The sequence below is a fragment of the Podarcis liolepis genome (genome assembly GCF_965112155.1).
Source record: "Podarcis liolepis genome assembly, chromosome: 13".
NCBI classification, from domain to species: domain Eukaryota; kingdom Metazoa; phylum Chordata; class Lepidosauria; order Squamata; family Lacertidae; genus Podarcis; species Podarcis liolepis.
In genome coordinates this window covers 57,827,938-57,846,086 of record NC_139573.1, presented here as the reverse complement: position 1 = coordinate 57,846,086, position 18,149 = coordinate 57,827,938, and the positions used below count along the sequence as shown (strand labels likewise).

At 51.2% G+C, this 18,149-nt stretch overlaps 1 protein-coding gene across 1 annotated transcript in view; it reads left to right on the top strand.

Moving 5' to 3' along the window:
• The window catches only part of MYO1H (myosin IH), an 83,068-nt gene that overhangs the window by 34,600 nt on the left and 30,319 nt on the right, over positions 1-18,149 (top strand). Inside the window, 6 exon segments of the mRNA XM_083471012.1 lie at positions 27-140; positions 7,341-7,417; positions 13,063-13,131; positions 15,629-15,713; positions 15,851-16,010; positions 16,883-16,966. Of these exon segments, the coding sequence (XP_083327138.1) occupies positions 27-140; positions 7,341-7,417; positions 13,063-13,131; positions 15,629-15,713; positions 15,851-16,010; positions 16,883-16,966 (589 nt within the window).

The following is an 18,149-nucleotide window of genomic DNA, read 5'->3' as shown; positions in this document are numbered from 1 at the left end:
GAATTTATTTATAATTTTGTTTTTAGGTACAAGTCCCTGTGTCCGGATACCTGGCCTTACTGGCAAGGGACGGCTGCCAAAGGAGTTGAGAAGCTAATCAAGCATATTGGCTACAAGCCAGAAGAGTACAAAATGGGAAAGTAAGAGCAACATACAAATAGGCATTAGGATAAATTGCTCGCAAAAATGTGTACATTGGGCAAAATATTACAGAAGAATGTCTGTTAGGAGAAATGTGTGCTAAAAATCTGGAAGTGTTTTCATGAGGACTGCAAATGGATGTGGAAATGTGGGGAACTGAACTTAAAAGTGGGAAATGGGGAGAAACTGAAATGGACAGTGTCAGGGGTTTAGGAGCAGAAGCACGGGCAAGGGAGGAAACAGAGAGCGAAGGGGAGGAGGCAGAAGAAAAGATGAGTGACGACGACGACCCGAGATCTCCTAGTCTTTCCAGTGAATCAGAGGATTCACAGAAAGGAGCACCAGTGGCGAGGGCAAGGGGGGAGTCTAGGGGGGCACCCCAGGAAGACAGAGCCAGAGAGGACTCAGGGGGGAGCAGCTGGAAATCGGGACCAGCGTCACTGCCAGGAAGCAGGGAAGAGGAAGGGAGCCAGGGGGGAAGCGCTGGCAGCTCACCACAGGAGGGAGGACATGAGTCAGGAGTGGCCACACCTCCACAGGAGGGAGGACATGAGTCGGGGATGGCCACACCTCCATCGGGGAGCGAAGAAACGGTTGAGAGGAAAGTGGAAGGTTGGGCGCGCGCGCCAAGTTCAAATGCAGAGGAAGGCGGCGCAGTAAGCAGCCCCGAAAGAGAGCCAGGTCCTAAAGCCCGGCGCAAGGAGGCAGGAGGGTCTGGGTCAGCGTCAGAAGAATCCCGGAAGGAAGAAGCCCCGGGGGGTAGAGGGACCCAGAGGAGGACAGTCAGGAGGAAAAGGTGGAGCAAGGCTAGGATATTAAGTTGGTGCACACAGGGCGGAGACTCAGACGGAGCTTCGCCGACCTAGCTACTAGGCGTAGAGTTGCGCGCAGCAGCGTGAGAATGGAAACTGTAATTCAATAAAGACTTTTACTTAATGACCGCTGGCTAGCGTGATCCTCTGTGAGCTAGGATCTTCAAGCAGCTCTGACAGTAAGCTCCGTCTCCACTTGTGGGCATCTACAGCCTCGAGGAGGGGAGAGACACAGGTGCCTACTAGCAAGCTCACGAACGGCAGACGACATGACGGCTGAGCAGCAGATAGAGGAACTCAGAAACGCGGTGGCACAACTGAACGCCGAGGCTCTAGCATCCAGGAAGAAGAAGAAGAAGAAGAGTTTGGATTTGATATCCCGCCTTTCACTCCCTTTAAGGAGTCTCAAAGCGGCTAACAATCTCCTTTCCCTTCCTCCCCCACAACAAACACTCTGTGAGGTGAGTGAGGCTGAGAGACTTCAAGGAAGTGTGACTGGCCCAAGGTCACCCAGCAGCTGCATGTGGAGGAGCGGAGACACGAACCCGGTTCCCCAGATTAGGAGACTACCGCTCTTAACCACTACACCACACTGGCTCCACACAAGGAAGAGGGAGGAGGAAGCAGCCGCAGCCTGCAGGGATCTCCAGGTCAGGTTAGACGTGCTGACAAAGCAGACACCCCGGCAGGAGGGCATTGGGTTGGCGAGACGGACAGGCGGGCTGGTCTCTCACTTCGATGGGAACCTGCAACAGTATCCCAACTTTAGAGCCGACGTACTGTGCGCACTGCAACTGCTGCATAAAGACTTTAGAGATGAACAAGAGAGAGTGGGGTTCATCATGTCCCATCTGCATGGGGATGCGAGAGCATGGCTACGCAATTTATGGAGAGATAAGGATCCGGCGCTACAGAATGCAGATGCCTTTATTAAAGCAATGGATGGGTGTTTTTTATCAAGTATTGACGTGGATCTTGCACGGAAGGAGGTGCATGGGCTGAGACAAGGGAGGGCCAGCGTCAGGCAGTACCATGCCCGCTTTTTCGCCTTGGTCAGTGCCCTGGAATGGGACAGAGATTCGGCTCCTGTAAGAGACCTCTTTTGGGAGGGGCTGCATAACTCGATTAAAGATGAGATCGCCAGGGGGGAGAGACCCCGAACCACCCAGGAGGTCGTTCAGAGGGCGCTGGCAGTGGGGGTGAGGCTGGAAGGACGTCCGTGGAACAGGGACGAAGGGCGTGGAGGGCGCGAACCAGCCGGGGGCCCCTCCTTCTTTCCCAGGGAAGCAGCGCGGGCGCAATCCACGCCTCCGCCAGGAGGAGGAGCCGAACCTATGGAGGTGGGAGGTGCAAGGGCTCAGTCAGCAACCAGAGCCCTAGCACCAGCAGCAGTGAAAGCGAAGCCTCCTAGAGGGACCAGGAAGTGTTACGTCTGTGAGGAGCCAGGGCATATGGCGAAAGAGTGTCCCCAGAGGCCCCACAAGCTCACTGCAGCCTCAGCAATGGTGACTGCAGCAACACAGCAAGGAGGACCACAGCAGGGAAACGAGGCTGTCTGGCTGGAGGAAGAGGCACTGGGGCCCAGCCAGACGTGTTAGTGACGCAGTCCCCAGCGATTTTACAGCCCGTGAACCCCCTCCCGCCCAAACCAGTAGTGAGGCTCACAGCGTCTCTCCAACTGCCCAATGGAATCACCATGGACGTGCCAATCACCATTGACTCAGGCAGCAATGCGGACTTTATAGGGCAGGACTTTGTCGACAGGCACGCTGTGCAGTTGCTGCCGGCCACACTGCCCCTGCAGGTTGTCACGGTGGATGGCAGGGAGCTGCTCGGGGGGCAAGTGGTGAAGCAGACGCCACCAATGGTGATGCGACTTGGGAATCACAGAGAAATCATCAGCTTCAACGTCACTCGACTATCTGACACGCCCATTGTATTGGGCATGAGTTGGCTGGACAAGCACAGCCCAGCGATGGCTTGGTACCAGAGGCAGCTGACCTTCGGCTCTTCCTTTTGTGCTGAACACTGCATCGTGCCCAGGCAGGAAGGAGAGGAAGAGGAGTCACAGCTGCTGCTAGGCACGCTGCAAGCGATTCCACACAAGTACGCTGAATTTTTGGAAGTTTTCTGCGAGAAGGAGGCAGACAGGCTACCCCCTCACAGACCATATGACTGCAAAATTGACCTGCTGCCGGGGGCGGCGCTGCCGAAAGGGAAACTGTATTCCATGTCAGAGGACGAACTGCAGGAACTCAAAGAGTTCATTGACCATAACTTGCAACGCGGCTTCATCCGGGAGTCCAGGGCAGTGGGGGGCAGTCCCGTATTCTTTGTTAAGAAGCGGGACACGCCCCAGAAAAGACTGGTAGTGGATTACAGGATTTTGAACAGTCTGACTAGGCCATCGGACTTCCCCATGCCCCGTATTGACGACCTCCTCGCAAAGGTACGGAAGGGCAGAGTGTTCACCAAGTTGGACCTGCGGGGGGCGTACAACCTCATTCGCATGCGGGAAGGAGATGAGTGGAAGACAGCCATGTTCACGCCACTGGGGACCTACGAATATAGAGTTATGCCTTTTGGATTGCGAAATGGCTCCCACGTTTTTCAAGCGTTTATGCATCACGTGTTGGCGGGACTTCTCTACAAGACGTGCGTCTGTTTCTTAGATGACATCCTGATCTTTTCGGAGTCGCAGCAGGAGCATGACGGACACGTCAAGGAAGTGCTGAGCAGGCTAAAGCAACATAGGCTCTACGCCAAGCTGGAGAAGTGCCAATTTGACGTGCCGGAGGTGGATTTTCTGGGCTACAAGCTGTCTGACAAGGGGCTCGCCATGGACAGCGCCAAGGTTCGAGCGGTGTTGGATTGGAAGAGTCCGCGCAACCGGAAGGAGGTCCAACGGTTTGTCGGCTTTGCGAACTTCTATCGCAAGTTTATCAAGGGCTTCGCGATGCAGACAGCGGCCATCACTGACACGCTTAGCTCCAAGAAGAAGAAGTTCGTTTGGACAGCGCAGGCGGAGCAGTCCTTTCAGGCACTCAAGCGTCTCTTCGCGTCGGAAGAGCAGCTGCTTCATGTCAACCCCAGCAAGCCGATGAGGGTGGAGACAGACGCCTCGGACAGAGCCGTGGGGGCGGTCCTGTTGCAGAAAGACCCGCAGGGGGTGTGGCGACCGGGAGCGTTTTACTCCAGGAAGCTCAGCAAGTCCGAACAGAACTACACCATCTGGGACAGGGAGTTGCTGGCCATTCACGCAGCGTTCAAGGCGTGGAGGCACTTTCTGATCGGCGCCAAGCACACGGTGCAGGTTTGCACGGACCACAAGAATCTAGAGCACTGGCGCACGGCACAGTTCCTGAACCAGAGGCAGATACGTTGGGCTGAGTTCTTTGCAAACTTCGACTTCCGAATAGAGTATGTCCCGGGGGACACCAACATCATGGCAGACGCTCTCTCCCGTAAGCCACAGTATCTGGAGGACGCAACGCCAGCGGCCGCCATGCACATCTTCGCACCAGCAGTGTGGGCGTGCGCCGCGGCGACCGTGGACCTAGAGGCGGTGCGACGTGCGTTGCAGGAGGACTCCTTCGCACAAGCAAAGATGGCAGAGGTGCAAAGGGGCAAGGCAGCGGCCGACGGTTTCCGGCTACGAGATGGATTGCTCATCCGAAAAGGGGCCATCTACGTGCCGGGAGACGAACTTCGAGCCAAGGTGCTGCAGCAGCTGCACGACGCGCCCACGGCCGGGCACTTTGGCAAGGAGAAGACGGTGGAATTAGTAGCCAGGGATTTCTGGTGGCCTGGAATGAGAGGGGAGGTCGCAGACTACGTGGCGAGGTGCGACACCTGCCAGAGGGCCAAACCAGTGCACAAACCGCCGGCCGGACTGTTGGAACCGCTGCAAACTCCGGTCGAACCTTGGGAAAGGGTGGCGCTGGACTTTGTCACGGATCTGCCCAGCTCAAGGGGCAAGACGGCAGTGCTGGTGGTGGTGGACCTGTTTTCCAAGATGGCGCATTTCATTCCGTGTGCGAAGGTGGCCACGGCGGAGCAAACCGCCAAACTGTTCATAGACCACGTGTTCAAGGTTCATGGTCTGCCACGGTCTATTCTGTCCGACCGGGGGCGGCAGTTCATCTCGAATTTCTGGCAGAAGCTGATGGGCTTCCTGAACGTCAAGATCAACCTGGCGTCGGCGAGACACCCGCAGACCAACGGGCAAGCGGAGCGGGTCAATGCCATCATGCAGCAGTACCTGAGATGTTATGCAAATCAACAGCCTGCGACGTGGGTGGATTACCTACCGCTTGCCGAGTTTGCCTACAACAACACGAAGCACGTGTCCACGGGGGTCACGCCGTTCTTCGCCAACAACGGGAGGCACCCCAGAACCTTCCCGGGACTGGAAAGAATGGGGGAGGGGGAGCCGCAGACAGCAGATGCATTCGCGTCGGAGCTACAGGAGGTCCACGATCAGCTGAGGCGCCACCTGGAGCTGGCCAAGCACGCATACAAGGTACAAGCGGACAAGCACAGAAGGGTTGGAGAAGAGCTCCACGTGGGAGACTGGGTTTGGTTAGCAGCCCACGCAGTGCCGGCCAGGTCGTTGGCCAAGAAGAAACTAGGGCATAAGCAACTGGGGCCCTACCAAGTCGAAGAGCAGGTCAACCCGGTAGCTTTCAGACTGGCACTTCCGGAGGGTTCCAGAATGCATCCGGTATTCCACAGATCGGTGCTCACTCCCTACAAGGCACCGCACAGGTTCCAGGAACCCGGAACAGCGCCGAGTCCGGTCAGAGACAGAACAGGGCACGCGGAAGTGGCACAGAAGGAGCGCATCAACGAAGTCACTGAGATTTTGGACTCCAGATGGGGGGAAGAGGGGGTAGAATACTTTCTCGCCAAGGAGGGCACCCCGGCCAGTGCGAACAGCTGGGTGCCGGGCTACGCCTTGGACGAACCTCTCCTCAAAGACGAGTTTCATGCCCTCTTTCCCCATAGACCTATGCCAGCAGAATATTTTGACGACTGGCTTTTCACGCCCACACTTTCGGCCAGCACTTTCCGGGGGTTCGACTCGGACGAGGACCCGACACAAGACGTCCGTTCCCCGGAGGGGTCACCCTCGGGATCTGCATCAGAACCCTCGTATTGGTGGGACGATAGGCCAGAGGAGCAGTGGCGCAGACGGTGGCTGGAAGGCCCAGGACGAGCAACACCGACAGGAGGAAGTGAGGGAGAGACGGACATGGACGTTTTCGGGGACGACCCTGGTTTCGAGCACGGCGGCACAGAGATGGAAGCGGAGGTGACTGTCGTCGACGAGAGCGGGGAGGAAGACCCGGGAGACTTCAGATGGAGGCCTGCCACGGGAAGCGACCGATACCCGACGTTCGTCCCTTTGCAACTGCAGCCCCCAGCTCCAGCACCGGAAGGAGAGGAGGGGGGAATGGGGGGCTTCGAGGGGGGGATGGATGTCAGGGGTTTAGGAGCAGAAGCACGGGCAAGGGAGGAAACAGAGAGCGAAGGGGAGGAGGCAGAAGAAAAGATGAGTGACGACGACGACCCGAGATCTCCTAGTCTTTCCAGTGAATCAGAGGATTCACAGAAAGGAGCACCAGTGGCGAGGGCAAGGGGGGAGTCTAGGGGGGCACCCCAGGAAGACAGAGCCAGAGAGGACTCAGGGGGGAGCAGCTGGAAATCGGGACCAGCGTCACTGCCAGGAAGCAGGGAAGAGGAAGGGAGCCAGGGGGGAAGCGCTGGCAGCTCACCACAGGAGGGAGGACATGAGTCAGGAGTGGCCACACCTCCACAGGAGGGAGGACATGAGTCGGGGATGGCCACACCTCCATCGGGGAGCGAAGAAACGGTTGAGAGGAAAGTGGAAGGTTGGGCGCGCGCGCCAAGTTCAAATGCAGAGGAAGGCGGCGCAGTAAGCAGCCCCGAAAGAGAGCCAGGTCCTAAAGCCCGGCGCAAGGAGGCAGGAGGGTCTGGGTCAGCGTCAGAAGAATCCCGGAAGGAAGAAGCCCCGGGGGGTAGAGGGACCCAGAGGAGGACAGTCAGGAGGAAAAGGTGGAGCAAGGCTAGGATATTAAGTTGGTGCACACAGGGCGGAGACTCAGACGGAGCTTCGCCGACCTAGCTACTAGGCGTAGAGTTGCGCGCAGCAGCGTGAGAATGGAAACTGTAATTCAATAAAGACTTTTACTTAATGACCGCTGGCTAGCGTGATCCTCTGTGAGCTAGGATCTTCAAGCAGCTCTGACAGACAGATTTTGCTCATCTCTTCCTGGAAGTGCTTAAATTTGGTGAGACCACCCTCAGAGCAAATGATAGATTTTTGGGCGCCTGCATCTCATTGGATGATTTTCTCTTGTTTAGGACCAAAATATTCATCCGTTTCCCAAGAACTCTGTTTGCCACAGAAGATGCCTTTGAATTCAGAAAAAATCGGCTAGGTATGTAATTTGCCCACTTTTGATCTTGCAAATCCCCCAAAGTCATTTTTAACTGAATATTTTGATGCCACCTTGTTTCTGTGAGGGTTTGCGCTAGGCGGCATCTGAGAAGACCACAGCCTTGCAGTTCACATGGCCTGCAGGAAATTTAGGATTTTGCAACTAGGAATGGAGGAGAATTTTATTTGGTCTGCAGCTTTACATGAGCTGATTTAATTTGCACAGATTCGAATGTAAACATCCTCCAGATTTTGCACTTCTTTGGATTTTTCAGTACAGCTCTTGGCTAAAGATATAAACAAAAATCCACTTAAAATGCATTTTTAGGATAAAGTGTGTTTAGAAATACATACCTTGACATACAATCCTTGTTTAGATAGGTATTTTGCAATGGAATATGTAAATTGATTTTTTTGTGCAGATTTTTTAGAAAGGAAATTTGTAGATTACTGCAGAAATTTATGGGGGTGTCTGTTCAAATCAGAGGCAGCAGCAGTGGAAGAGATGGGACCTTCATGGAGTCTAATGCTTTGAACACCTCCATCATAGGCTCAGGTTGCGTATATGTGTAAATTAACCATATATCATAAAGACAGCACAGTCTCTGCTGGGACTCATTGTCCAAAACGAAACACAGACCCGGCTAAGTGCCTGGAACTCCCTGGCATCCTGCTCTGCTGTGGAAATTGGAGATGGTGTGTGACAGTCTTCGTCTATCTACCAACTAATTGTGTGTGTGTGTTTCTTTGTGGCCGATTAGCTGTTCTCCCTGTGCAAAGGTCAGAGGGGGCAGGGTTTCTGTTGAGGAAGGTGATTAGCTGTGGGAGGAGCTTATCAGAGGTAGCAGGGCAGCAGTTGAAGAAGGAGCAAAAAGGGTTTTCTTGTGTGTGTGTTTCTTTGTGGCTGATTAGCTGTTCTCCCTGTGCAAAGGTCAGAGGGGGCAGGGTTTCTGTTGAGGCAGGTGATTAGCTGTGGGAGGAGCTTATCAGAGCTTGCAGGGCAGCAGTTTGATCCATCTTTTAGATTTAGGGGCGCTAGTCTCAAACGTTTGTTGGGGGAGACCTAGGTTTTTTGTGGGGGGAGTTATTTGTCCTCTCTTCACGCTTTTTATGATGGAGGACCGCTGTAGCCACCCCAACGACGTTCTTAAGATGGAGGGGGAGGGAACAGCTGCAGTCGCCTGCGGTTCCTGCGCAATGTTTGCCATCTTGCCAAAGGTTGCAGGCAGCTTTACCTGCAGCAATTGCATGTTGATTGCCCTCTTAAAAGACAAAGTCCAGCAACTGGAGGAACGTGTAGCTACGCTCCAAAGAATTAGAGATCTGGAGCTCTTCTTGGAAGCAACAGAGCACACCATCTCCACCAAGGAGGAGACAGGGGACTCCCCTGAGAAGGAGGCTAGTTCATCAACACAGGAGCCAGATATATGGAGAAACGTGACTCAAAGAAGTAGGAGGCCCAGGGTTCGTTCTGATTGTTTAGAAATACACAATCGCTTTGAGGTCCTCTCCCCTAGCATGGAAGACGAAGAGCAGACTCCATTTGAGGATCTCTCCCTCATTTCAGTCAATCAGGTATATGAAGACGAGCAGCAAAGTCAGTCCTCAGGGAATGTGCAGGCGACCTTGGAACGGACAGCTCATGGAAGAACCCCAACCAAACCTAAGAGGAGGCGTGTAGTGGTGATAGGGGATTCCCTACTGAGGGGAACAGAAGCAGTGATCTGTGGGCCTGACAAGATGTCTCGGGAGGTGTGCTGTCTCCCCGGGGCTAAGATCCAAGATGTAACTGAACGACTGCAAGGAATCATAAAACCCACTGACAAATACCCCTTCCTCTTGGTTCATGTGGGAACCAATGACACTGCAAGCAATAGCCTCCAGAAGATCAAAAGAGACTACGAGGCTCTGGGCAGGAAATTGAAGCAATTAAATGCACAAATTGTCATCTCATCTGTCCTCCCAGTTGAATGACGTGGCCCAGGGAGAGAGGGAAAAATAGTGGAAGTGAACAGCTGGCTTCGCAAATGGTGTAAACAGGAACGGTTTGGATTCTTAGATCACGGACTCCAGTTTCTTGAAGATGGACTTCTGGCAAGCGATGGGCTGCACCTCACAACGGTTGGGAGAAATGTTTTTGCCCAAAATCTCAGAAACCTCATCAGGAGGGCTTTAAACTGACTAATGTGGGGGAGGGAGACAGTGCTCCTGAAGGTAGGAGTCTATCAATTGATGAAGATGATCATCCAAATGTCATAGACCAAATGGAGCAAACAGCACGCAGACCTAGTGGTGGGAGGAAAAAATCCTTAAATAAGAGACACGGGGGAATGATTAATGGACTTCAATGTCTGTACACTAATGCGCAAAGCATGGGAAATAAACAAGATGAGCTTGAGCTCTTGGTACAGCAAACTAAATATGACATAATAGGCATCACTGAAACCTGGTGGGATAAGTCCCACGATTGGAATGTAATAATGGGGGGATACAATCTATTTCGGAGAAACAGACCAGACAAGAAAGGAGGAGGAGTGGCGTTATATGTCAGGGATGTGTATACCTGTGAAGAAATCCAAGATTTAGAACCTCAAAGCCAAAGTGAGAGCATTTGGGTCAAAATTAAGGGAGAGAAGAGTAACAGAGACCTCATTGTGGGAGTTTACTATAGATCCCCAAGCCAAACGGAGGACATAGATGATGCCTTCCTGGAACAGATGGCCAAGCATGCAAAAGGAAGGGAGATAGTAGTAATGGGGGACTTCAATTACCCGGATATTTGTTGGAGGTCAAACTCAGCCAAGAGCATAAGGTCAAACAGATTCCTCACTGGCCTTGCAGACAACTTCATTGTCCAGAAAGTGGGAGAAGCAACAAGAGGAACAGCCATTTTAGATCTGGTCCTAACCAATGTTGATGACCTGGTTAATGGGGTAGAAGTGGAAGGATCATTAGGCGCGAGTGATCATGCTCTTCTGAAGTTTACTATACAGCGGAAAGGAGCAGCCAAGCATACTAGGACTCAATTTCTTGACTTTAAGAAAGCCGACTTCATAAAACTTAGGGAAGTGCTGGGTGAGATCCCATGGACAGTAATACTAAAAGGAAAGGGAGTTCATGATGGCTGGGAGTTTGTTAAGAGGGAGATAGTAAAAGCACAACATCAGGCAATACCAATGAGACGGAAAATGGAAGGTGCCTAAAGAAGCCAGGGTGGCTATCTAAAGAACTTTTAACTGAGTTAAGATTAAAAAAGGATGTGTACAAAAAATGGAAAAGGGGGGAAACCACCAAAGAGGAATTCAAACAAATAGCCAGCACGTGTAGACACAAAGTCAGAAAAGCTAAAGCACAGAATGAACTCAGGCTTGCTAGAGAGGTTAAAAGCAACAAAAAAGGCTTTTATGGGTATGTTCGTAGCAAAAGGAAGAACAAAGAAACAGTGGGGTCACTCAGAGGAGAAGATGGTGAAATGCAAACAGGGGACACAGAAAGGGCTGAACTCCTCAATGCCTTCTTTGCCTCAGTCTTCTCCGATAAAGAAAACAATGCCCGACCTGAAGAATTTGGAGCAAATGATCCAGCAAAGGAAACACAGCCCAGAATAACTAAGGAGATAGTACAAGAATACTTGGCTAGTTTAGATGTATTCAAGTCTCCAGGGCCAGATGAACTGCATCCAAGAGTATTAAAAGAACTGGCAGATGTGATCTCAGAACCACTGGCAGTCATCTTTGAGAATTCCTGGAGAACAGGTGAAGTCCCAGCAGACTGGAGGAGGGCAAATGTTGTCCCTATTTTCAAAAAGGGGAAAAGAGAGGACCCAAATAATTACCGCCCAGTCAGTCTGACATCAATACCAGGGAAGATTCTGGAGCAGATCATTAAGCAAACAGTCTGTGAGCACCTAGAAAGGAATGCTGTGATCACCAACAGTCAGCATGGATTTCTGAAAAATAAGTCATGTCAGACTAACCTGATCTCGTTTTTTGACAGAATTACAAGCCTGGTAGATGAAGGGAACGCAGTGGATGTAGCCTACCTTGATTTCAGCAAGGCATTTGACAAGGTGCCCCATGATATTCTTGTAAAGAAGCTGGTAAAATGCGGTCTTGACTATGCTACCACTCAGTGGATTTGTAACTGGCTGACTGACCGAACCCAAAGGGTGCTCATCAATGGTTCCTCTTCATCCTGGAGAAGAGTGACTAGTGGGGTGCCACAGGGTTCTGTCTTGGGCCCGGTCTTATTCAACATCTTTATCAACGACTTGGATGATGGACTCAAGGGCATCCTGATCAAATTTGCAGATGACACCAAACTGGGAGGGGTGGCTAACACCCCAGAGGACAGGATCACACTTCAAAACGACCTTGACAGATTAGAGAACTGGGCAAAAGCAAACAAGATGAATTTTAACAGGGAGAAATGTAAAGTATTGCACTTGGGCAAAAAAAATGAGAGGCACAAATACAAGATGGGTGACACCTGGCTTGAGAGCAGTACATGTGAAAAGGATCTAGGAGTCTTGGTTGACCACAAACTTGACATGAGCCAACAGTGTGACGCGGCAGCTAAAAAAGCCAATGCAATTCTGGGCTGCATCAATAGGAGCATAGCATCTAGATCAAGGGAAGTAATAGTGCCACTGTATTCTGCTCTGGTCAGACCTCACCTGGAATACTGTGTCCAGTTCTGGGCACCACAATTCAAGAAGGACACTGACAAACTGGAACGTGTCCAGAGGAGGGCAACCAAAATGGTCAAAGGCCTGGAAACAATGCCTTATGAGGAACGGCTAAGGGAGCTGGGCATGTTTAGCCTGGAGAAGAGGAGGTTAAGGGGTGATATGATAGCCATGTTCAAATATATAAAAGGATGTCACATAGAGGAGGGAGAACGGTTGTTTTCTGCTGCTCCAGAGAAGCGGACACGGAGCAATGGATCCAAACTACAAGAAAGAAGATTCCACCTAAACATTAGGAAGAACTTCCTGACAGTAAGAGCTGTTCGACAGTGGAATTTGCTGCCAAGGAGTGTGGTGGAATCTCCTACTTTGGAGGTCTTTAAGCAGAGGCTTGACAACCATATGTCAGGAGTGCTCTGATGGTGTTTCCTGCTTGGCAGGGGGTTGGACTTGATGGCCCTTGTGGTCTCTTCCAACTCTATGATTCTATGATTCTATGATTCTAATTGTTTTGTTCACCTCCTCAGCCTTGCATTGGCATAGCCAACCTTGTGCCCACCAGAAGCATTTTAGCCTTCTGCCCTTCAGGGGTGGGAAGCGAGTGGCTGGACTCCTGCTCTCATCCTGCCCCTGACCATTGTCTGCGCTGGCTGCCAGGGCGGAGGGGAGATGGGAGCCCAGCAGCATCTGAGCGGCCGTAGCAGGTTGCCTGTCCCAGGTTTAAAGCTAGACTTGGAATGTGGACTTTCACCTCACAAATATATTTTCAGGGAAATTTAAGCTCTGGATTCCTGCGGAAGGTGGCAGACTCTCCTTCCTTGGAGGACGGCCAATGGATGGCCACCTGTGATGGATTCTTTAGCTGAGGTTCCTGCATTGCAGGCGGCTGGACTAGATGACTCTTGGGGATCCCTTCCAACTCTACCATTCTCTAATTCCCAGTTGCTTTTCCTTTTCAGTTTCCAGAATACAAGCCAAATACAAAGGATGCTTAGGGAAGCGTGAGTTCCAAAAGATGAGGGAAGCAGGTAAGTAGCAGATCTTGGCTGCAAAAACCCCAGGGGGACCTTGCTTGGTTTTGTACTAATTCAGGATTTTTAAATAAAAAATGCATCATTTGGAATTGAGACCCAAAACGTCTTTATTTCAAATGCTGGTTTCTAACATTCAGCTTCTTGCTGCAATTCTGGATGTTACTAACGAACATTAAATTGCTGCATATTTATTGATTTGGTGTAAACAATGGTTAGCCCCCTCTTCAGCTAGAAAGTGTCCCAGACTGCAGAGGCGTAGCAAGGTCAAGTGGTACCCAGCGTGGATTTTTTTTTATCACGCCCCCCCCCCATTGATGGCTCGGGCGTTGTGGGTGGGTGGCACACCGAGAGTCACCCCCCTCAGCGATAACACCCAGGGGGTCCGCCTCCCGCGCCCCCTTCCTATGCCTCTGCTAGAATGTAGCAGAAACAAGGTGGTCCCTGCTCTCAGGCTTACAGTTTAATAAAATAAAACTTGGGCCTCTGTTCTTAGTTACAAGTTCTTTTAGTGCCTAGATGGATTGGAAACGGGTCAAGGAGGGGGTGGGTAACTTTCCTTTCCTTTACAGATTCCCATTTCAGCTGGGACATGAGCACTGGAGAACATACTTGAGGTCTATTCTCCTGAATTAATTTCTTTCTTCAGCTTCTCTGTCTCCTAGATTTCAGAATAGTGCAGCTGAACAAAGAAATTAATTCAGTGTTTACTTGGGTCTTCAGCAAGAACAGCGCATTGTTGCCCTCTGCTGTCTGTTCTCTGCCACAATTATGTGACATTATTATTCATTGATATAACTTACAAGCAGCTTCACAATAAAATATTTAAAACTATAAGATAACTGTTATGTTGAAGTGGGAAGGGAGGAACCTTTGGCCCTCCAGGCAGTGGCATAGGAAGGGGGGAGCGGTGGGGGTGGGCTGCCCCAGGTTTCATCACTGAGGCGGGTGACAAAATGGCAAAAATATATGTTTCTAAAATAAATAAAATTTGGGCTCCCAACACTTTTTTTTTGAAAAAATAACTCCTGCACCCCACTTCCTACGCCACTGGTAGCCAGGTGAGGCGGGGGCACTGGGCTTCCTACCACGGGGCCTGCAGCGTGCCTGAGCCAGGCATCTCTCCTGAGGGGGAGGCGGTGGGCGGACTACCTGCAATCTGCACGCTGCTTTTTTGAGCAGCGTGGGGCTTGCGTCTGCCCACCCCCTCAGCCGCCCTACAGCTGATGGGGAGGCTGCGGAGAGGCTCCACGCAGCGCACCCTCCCTTGGCTTGCCCCACCCCCATGGGCAGCTTGCCCTGCCCCTGGCTGCAGGATGCGTGCATCGCACCCGAGCAGCTAAGCTATGCTGCTGCCTCCAGGGGTTTCTGAACCGTGCCTCCCAGCATGGGGACTCCAAAACCCTGATGTTGGCCCTCGCACGTACTTCAGAAAACTTTATTTTTTAGAAAAGATAGGGGGAAAGCAGGCAGAAGGTTGAAGTGGACCTCACAATGAACCAGAGCACTGTGGCTCTAAAGCTGGACTAAACGTAGCCTGATAGTAGATAGGTAGCCGTGTTGGTCTGCCATAGTCAAAATAAAAAATTCCTTCCAGTAGCACCTTAAAGACCAACTAAGTTAGTTCTTGGTATGAGCTTTCGTGTGCATGCACACTTCTTCAGATACACAGAAGTGTGTATCTGAAGAAGTGTGCATGCACACGAAAGCTCATACCAAGAACTAACTTAGTTGGTCTTTAAGGTGCTACTGGAAGGAATTTTTTATTTAAACGTAGCCTATTTGCCACACTGTGGTTGTTTGGTTTACTTACAAGTAGTCAACAAGGATGGTCAATTTTATAGAAAGTCCAGTCTGGATCCCTGATGGTGGGAAGGCAGCTCAGCCTTTTAAAGTCTCTCTCCTGGGAGGGAGTGACTTCTGTCCCTTCCTGACCCGTGAGAACTGGAGTCAGTGCTCAGGTCCCTCCGTCTCTCAGGTACTTATGACCCCTCTTTGGCTTGGGATGAGGAAAAAAGGATCGTATTTTTCTGTGTATAAGACTATGGTTTTTTAATTGGAAATATATGTTAAAAATGGGGGGTCGTCTTGCACACGGATAGTGCAGAAGGGGGATGGGTGATTGTTGGCAGCTGTGAGCCGCAAGGCCTGCTGTTGATTGGCTGCTGCAGCAATTGGGCGGTCATTTAGTGTTTGCTGGTGGCGAGCGGACAGATGATTGGTGGGTTCGGCAAGGCATGCGATTGGCAGTGGTGTTCAGGAGGGTGAGCAATTGTCGGCAATCCCCCCCACAAAGCTTAACCATTCTGGGCAATCTCCCCCCATTTCCTTAATTTGGAGTCCCCAAAAATAGTGGTCGTGGCAGCTTGACTTGGAGGAATCATGGGGCAGGTCAGGGCTTTCGCATCCCTCTTGGCAGCCCCTCTTTCTTCTTGCTCTGGCCTTGTGCAAAAGGGTCCTCTTCCCCTCCATGGTGACTCTCTCTGTTTCGCAGCCATTAAACTGGAGTCCTGCTGGAGAGGAGTCCTGGCCCGGAAGCTGGCCAAAAAGAGGATGTGGGCAGCCCAGACCATCCGGAAGTAAGCTGGCTTGTTTGTTTGTTTGTTTCATTCAATTTACATTGGATTGCTGAATTGTAAAGCAAAGCAGAACCTCAGAGTGGTTTACAAGAAGACTAAAACAGTGAAATTATCAGTAAAATGGACCACTCCTGTAGGTACATCAGAGGCTTCATCCACCGGAAGCAACCCTTGAACCGCAATAACAAGGACTTTGTGAGGCTTGTGCAGTACACCTACCTTATGAAACTCAGAGATCACGTCCCAAAGAACGTCCTGGACAAAAGCTGGCTTAAGCCTCCAGAGATCATGCAAGAGGTGAGAGCTGTTAGAACCTCCGTGTTCAGAGCTACTGTACCTGTGAATGCCGGTTGCTGGGGAACAAGAGTGGGAGGGGGGCAGCTGCCTTTCAAGCCCTGCTTGCAGGTGTCCTGCAGTGCCTGGCTGGCCACTCTGAGGTGCTGGGCAAGAGGGGCCTTTGGTCTGATCCAGCCCTTCTCGTGTTAGCTGAGGGCACTGATGAGGGGCAGGAATTTGAACCAAAGCTCAGCTGTCCTTTGGAATCCGCACTTCTCCAAAGCCAAGGCACATGTAGGGAAATAGGCATATGCTAAAGTTTGGTGTACACAAAGATGCCTCTCTCACTGAAAATAGCACCCCATATTATGTTAGATGTGTATGTGTGTATGTATATATATTTAACAGAAAACACGATATGTACATATTTTGGCCAAATTGCTTGTATATGTTGGGAGAAATTTGCACTAAAATGCCGAGGGATTGTCACAAGGACTTTCCTGGAAGGAATGTCACACGCTGAGGAGGGAAAGAGGAGAGTGGCTGGGAAAATGCAAAACAGAGAAACCAAGATTGGCAGATTTGCCCATTCTCAGGGCAGGCTGAGACCAAGCTGAAGGGCCTTGCGGAGCTGAAATTCAGTGCTCTTTGCAGTCCCAATATGGCATGGAAGGTCACAGGTCCCCCATCGCTGCTAAAAGCTTGCCTTATCCCCATCTTGCCTGGTGCCACCTGCTCTGACTGGCAGCTGCTCTCTCAAGCTGAAGTCTTCACTAGCCAGAAACCAGGACTCGAACCTGAGGCCTTCTGCATGCTGCGTTAAGGCCCCTTCCCAAACATTCACCTTGTCCCACTTCAAATGACAGATTACACTCCCCCCCCTCTCAACCTAGACATCTGAGTTCCTGAGAAAGATCTGCACAAGAAACCTTGTCCGGAAATATTGCCGTGGCATCACAGCACAGAAGAAGGCACAGGTAAAGTCTGGGCTTTTGAGTTTTTGTGGAGCTCAATTCTTAAAATGAACGGTTTTGGGAGCTGGAATCTGCCCTGGGTACGTCCCCCTGGCTCCTAGTTGCATCTACTGTTGTTGTGCTGACAGTGCACTCTGCAAAGGCTCAGAGGTCCGGAGGCTTGGGAGCTCTCAGAAGGGCCAAAGACCTCTACTGCAGCTCTCTCACATCATCATCATCATCATAATTTATTTATACATACATACATACATACATACATACATACATACATACATACCCATCTGGCTGGGTTTACCCAGCCATTCTGGGTGGCTTCCAACAAAATATAAAAAATACAATAAAACATCAGACATTAAAAACTTCCCTCAACGGGGCTTCCTTCAGGTATCTTCTAAAAGTCAGATGGTCGTTTATTTCCTTGACATCTGATGGGAGGGCGTTCCACAGTGCGGGCACCACTACCGAAAAGGCCCTCTGCTTGGTTCCCTGTAACTTAGCTTCTCACAGTGAGGGAACCACCAGAAGGCCCTGGTTTCCTTGTGGGGAAAGACCAGGACAGTTAAAGGCAATTCTGTTCATGGAAAATCAAATACACTTGTGACGAGAGCTGCCTATATAACGCTCATTCCTAAGCAAGGGATGGATTTACAGCAGGGGTCAGCAAACCTTTTTTGGAGGGGGCTGGTTCACCGTCCCCCTGACTTAGTGGTGGGCCGGAGTGCGCACACGCGGCGGAGGGGGCTTCTCTCTCTCCCCTGCCCTGCCTACCGCCTCTGCTGCTCTGCCTGTGCTTGGAGGCCGGCGGCAGCGGCACCTCTCCTTTTCGGGCCAGCTTTCCCGGGCGCCAGGCTTCCTATTAAAGCCCAACCCCCTTCCTCCCCAGGACGGGGAGAAGCCAGGAAGAGGGAGGGAGGAGGGAGGCCACCATAGTGAGGGAGGGAGGGCAAAAAAATGGCGCCCAATTTTTTTTTGAAAAAAAATGGTGATCGTGTCCATCCAAGCGGTGATTGCAGAACCGTTCACGGGCCAGATTCAGAGGGCAATTGGGCCGAATCTGGCCCGTGAACCTTAGTTTGCCGACCCCTGATTTAAAACTTTCCGCCAATTTCATTACTTAATAGCGACTACAAGATCATTGTGGATATCTTAGCAGAAAGACTAAAAAAGATTCTGAAGGAAATAATAC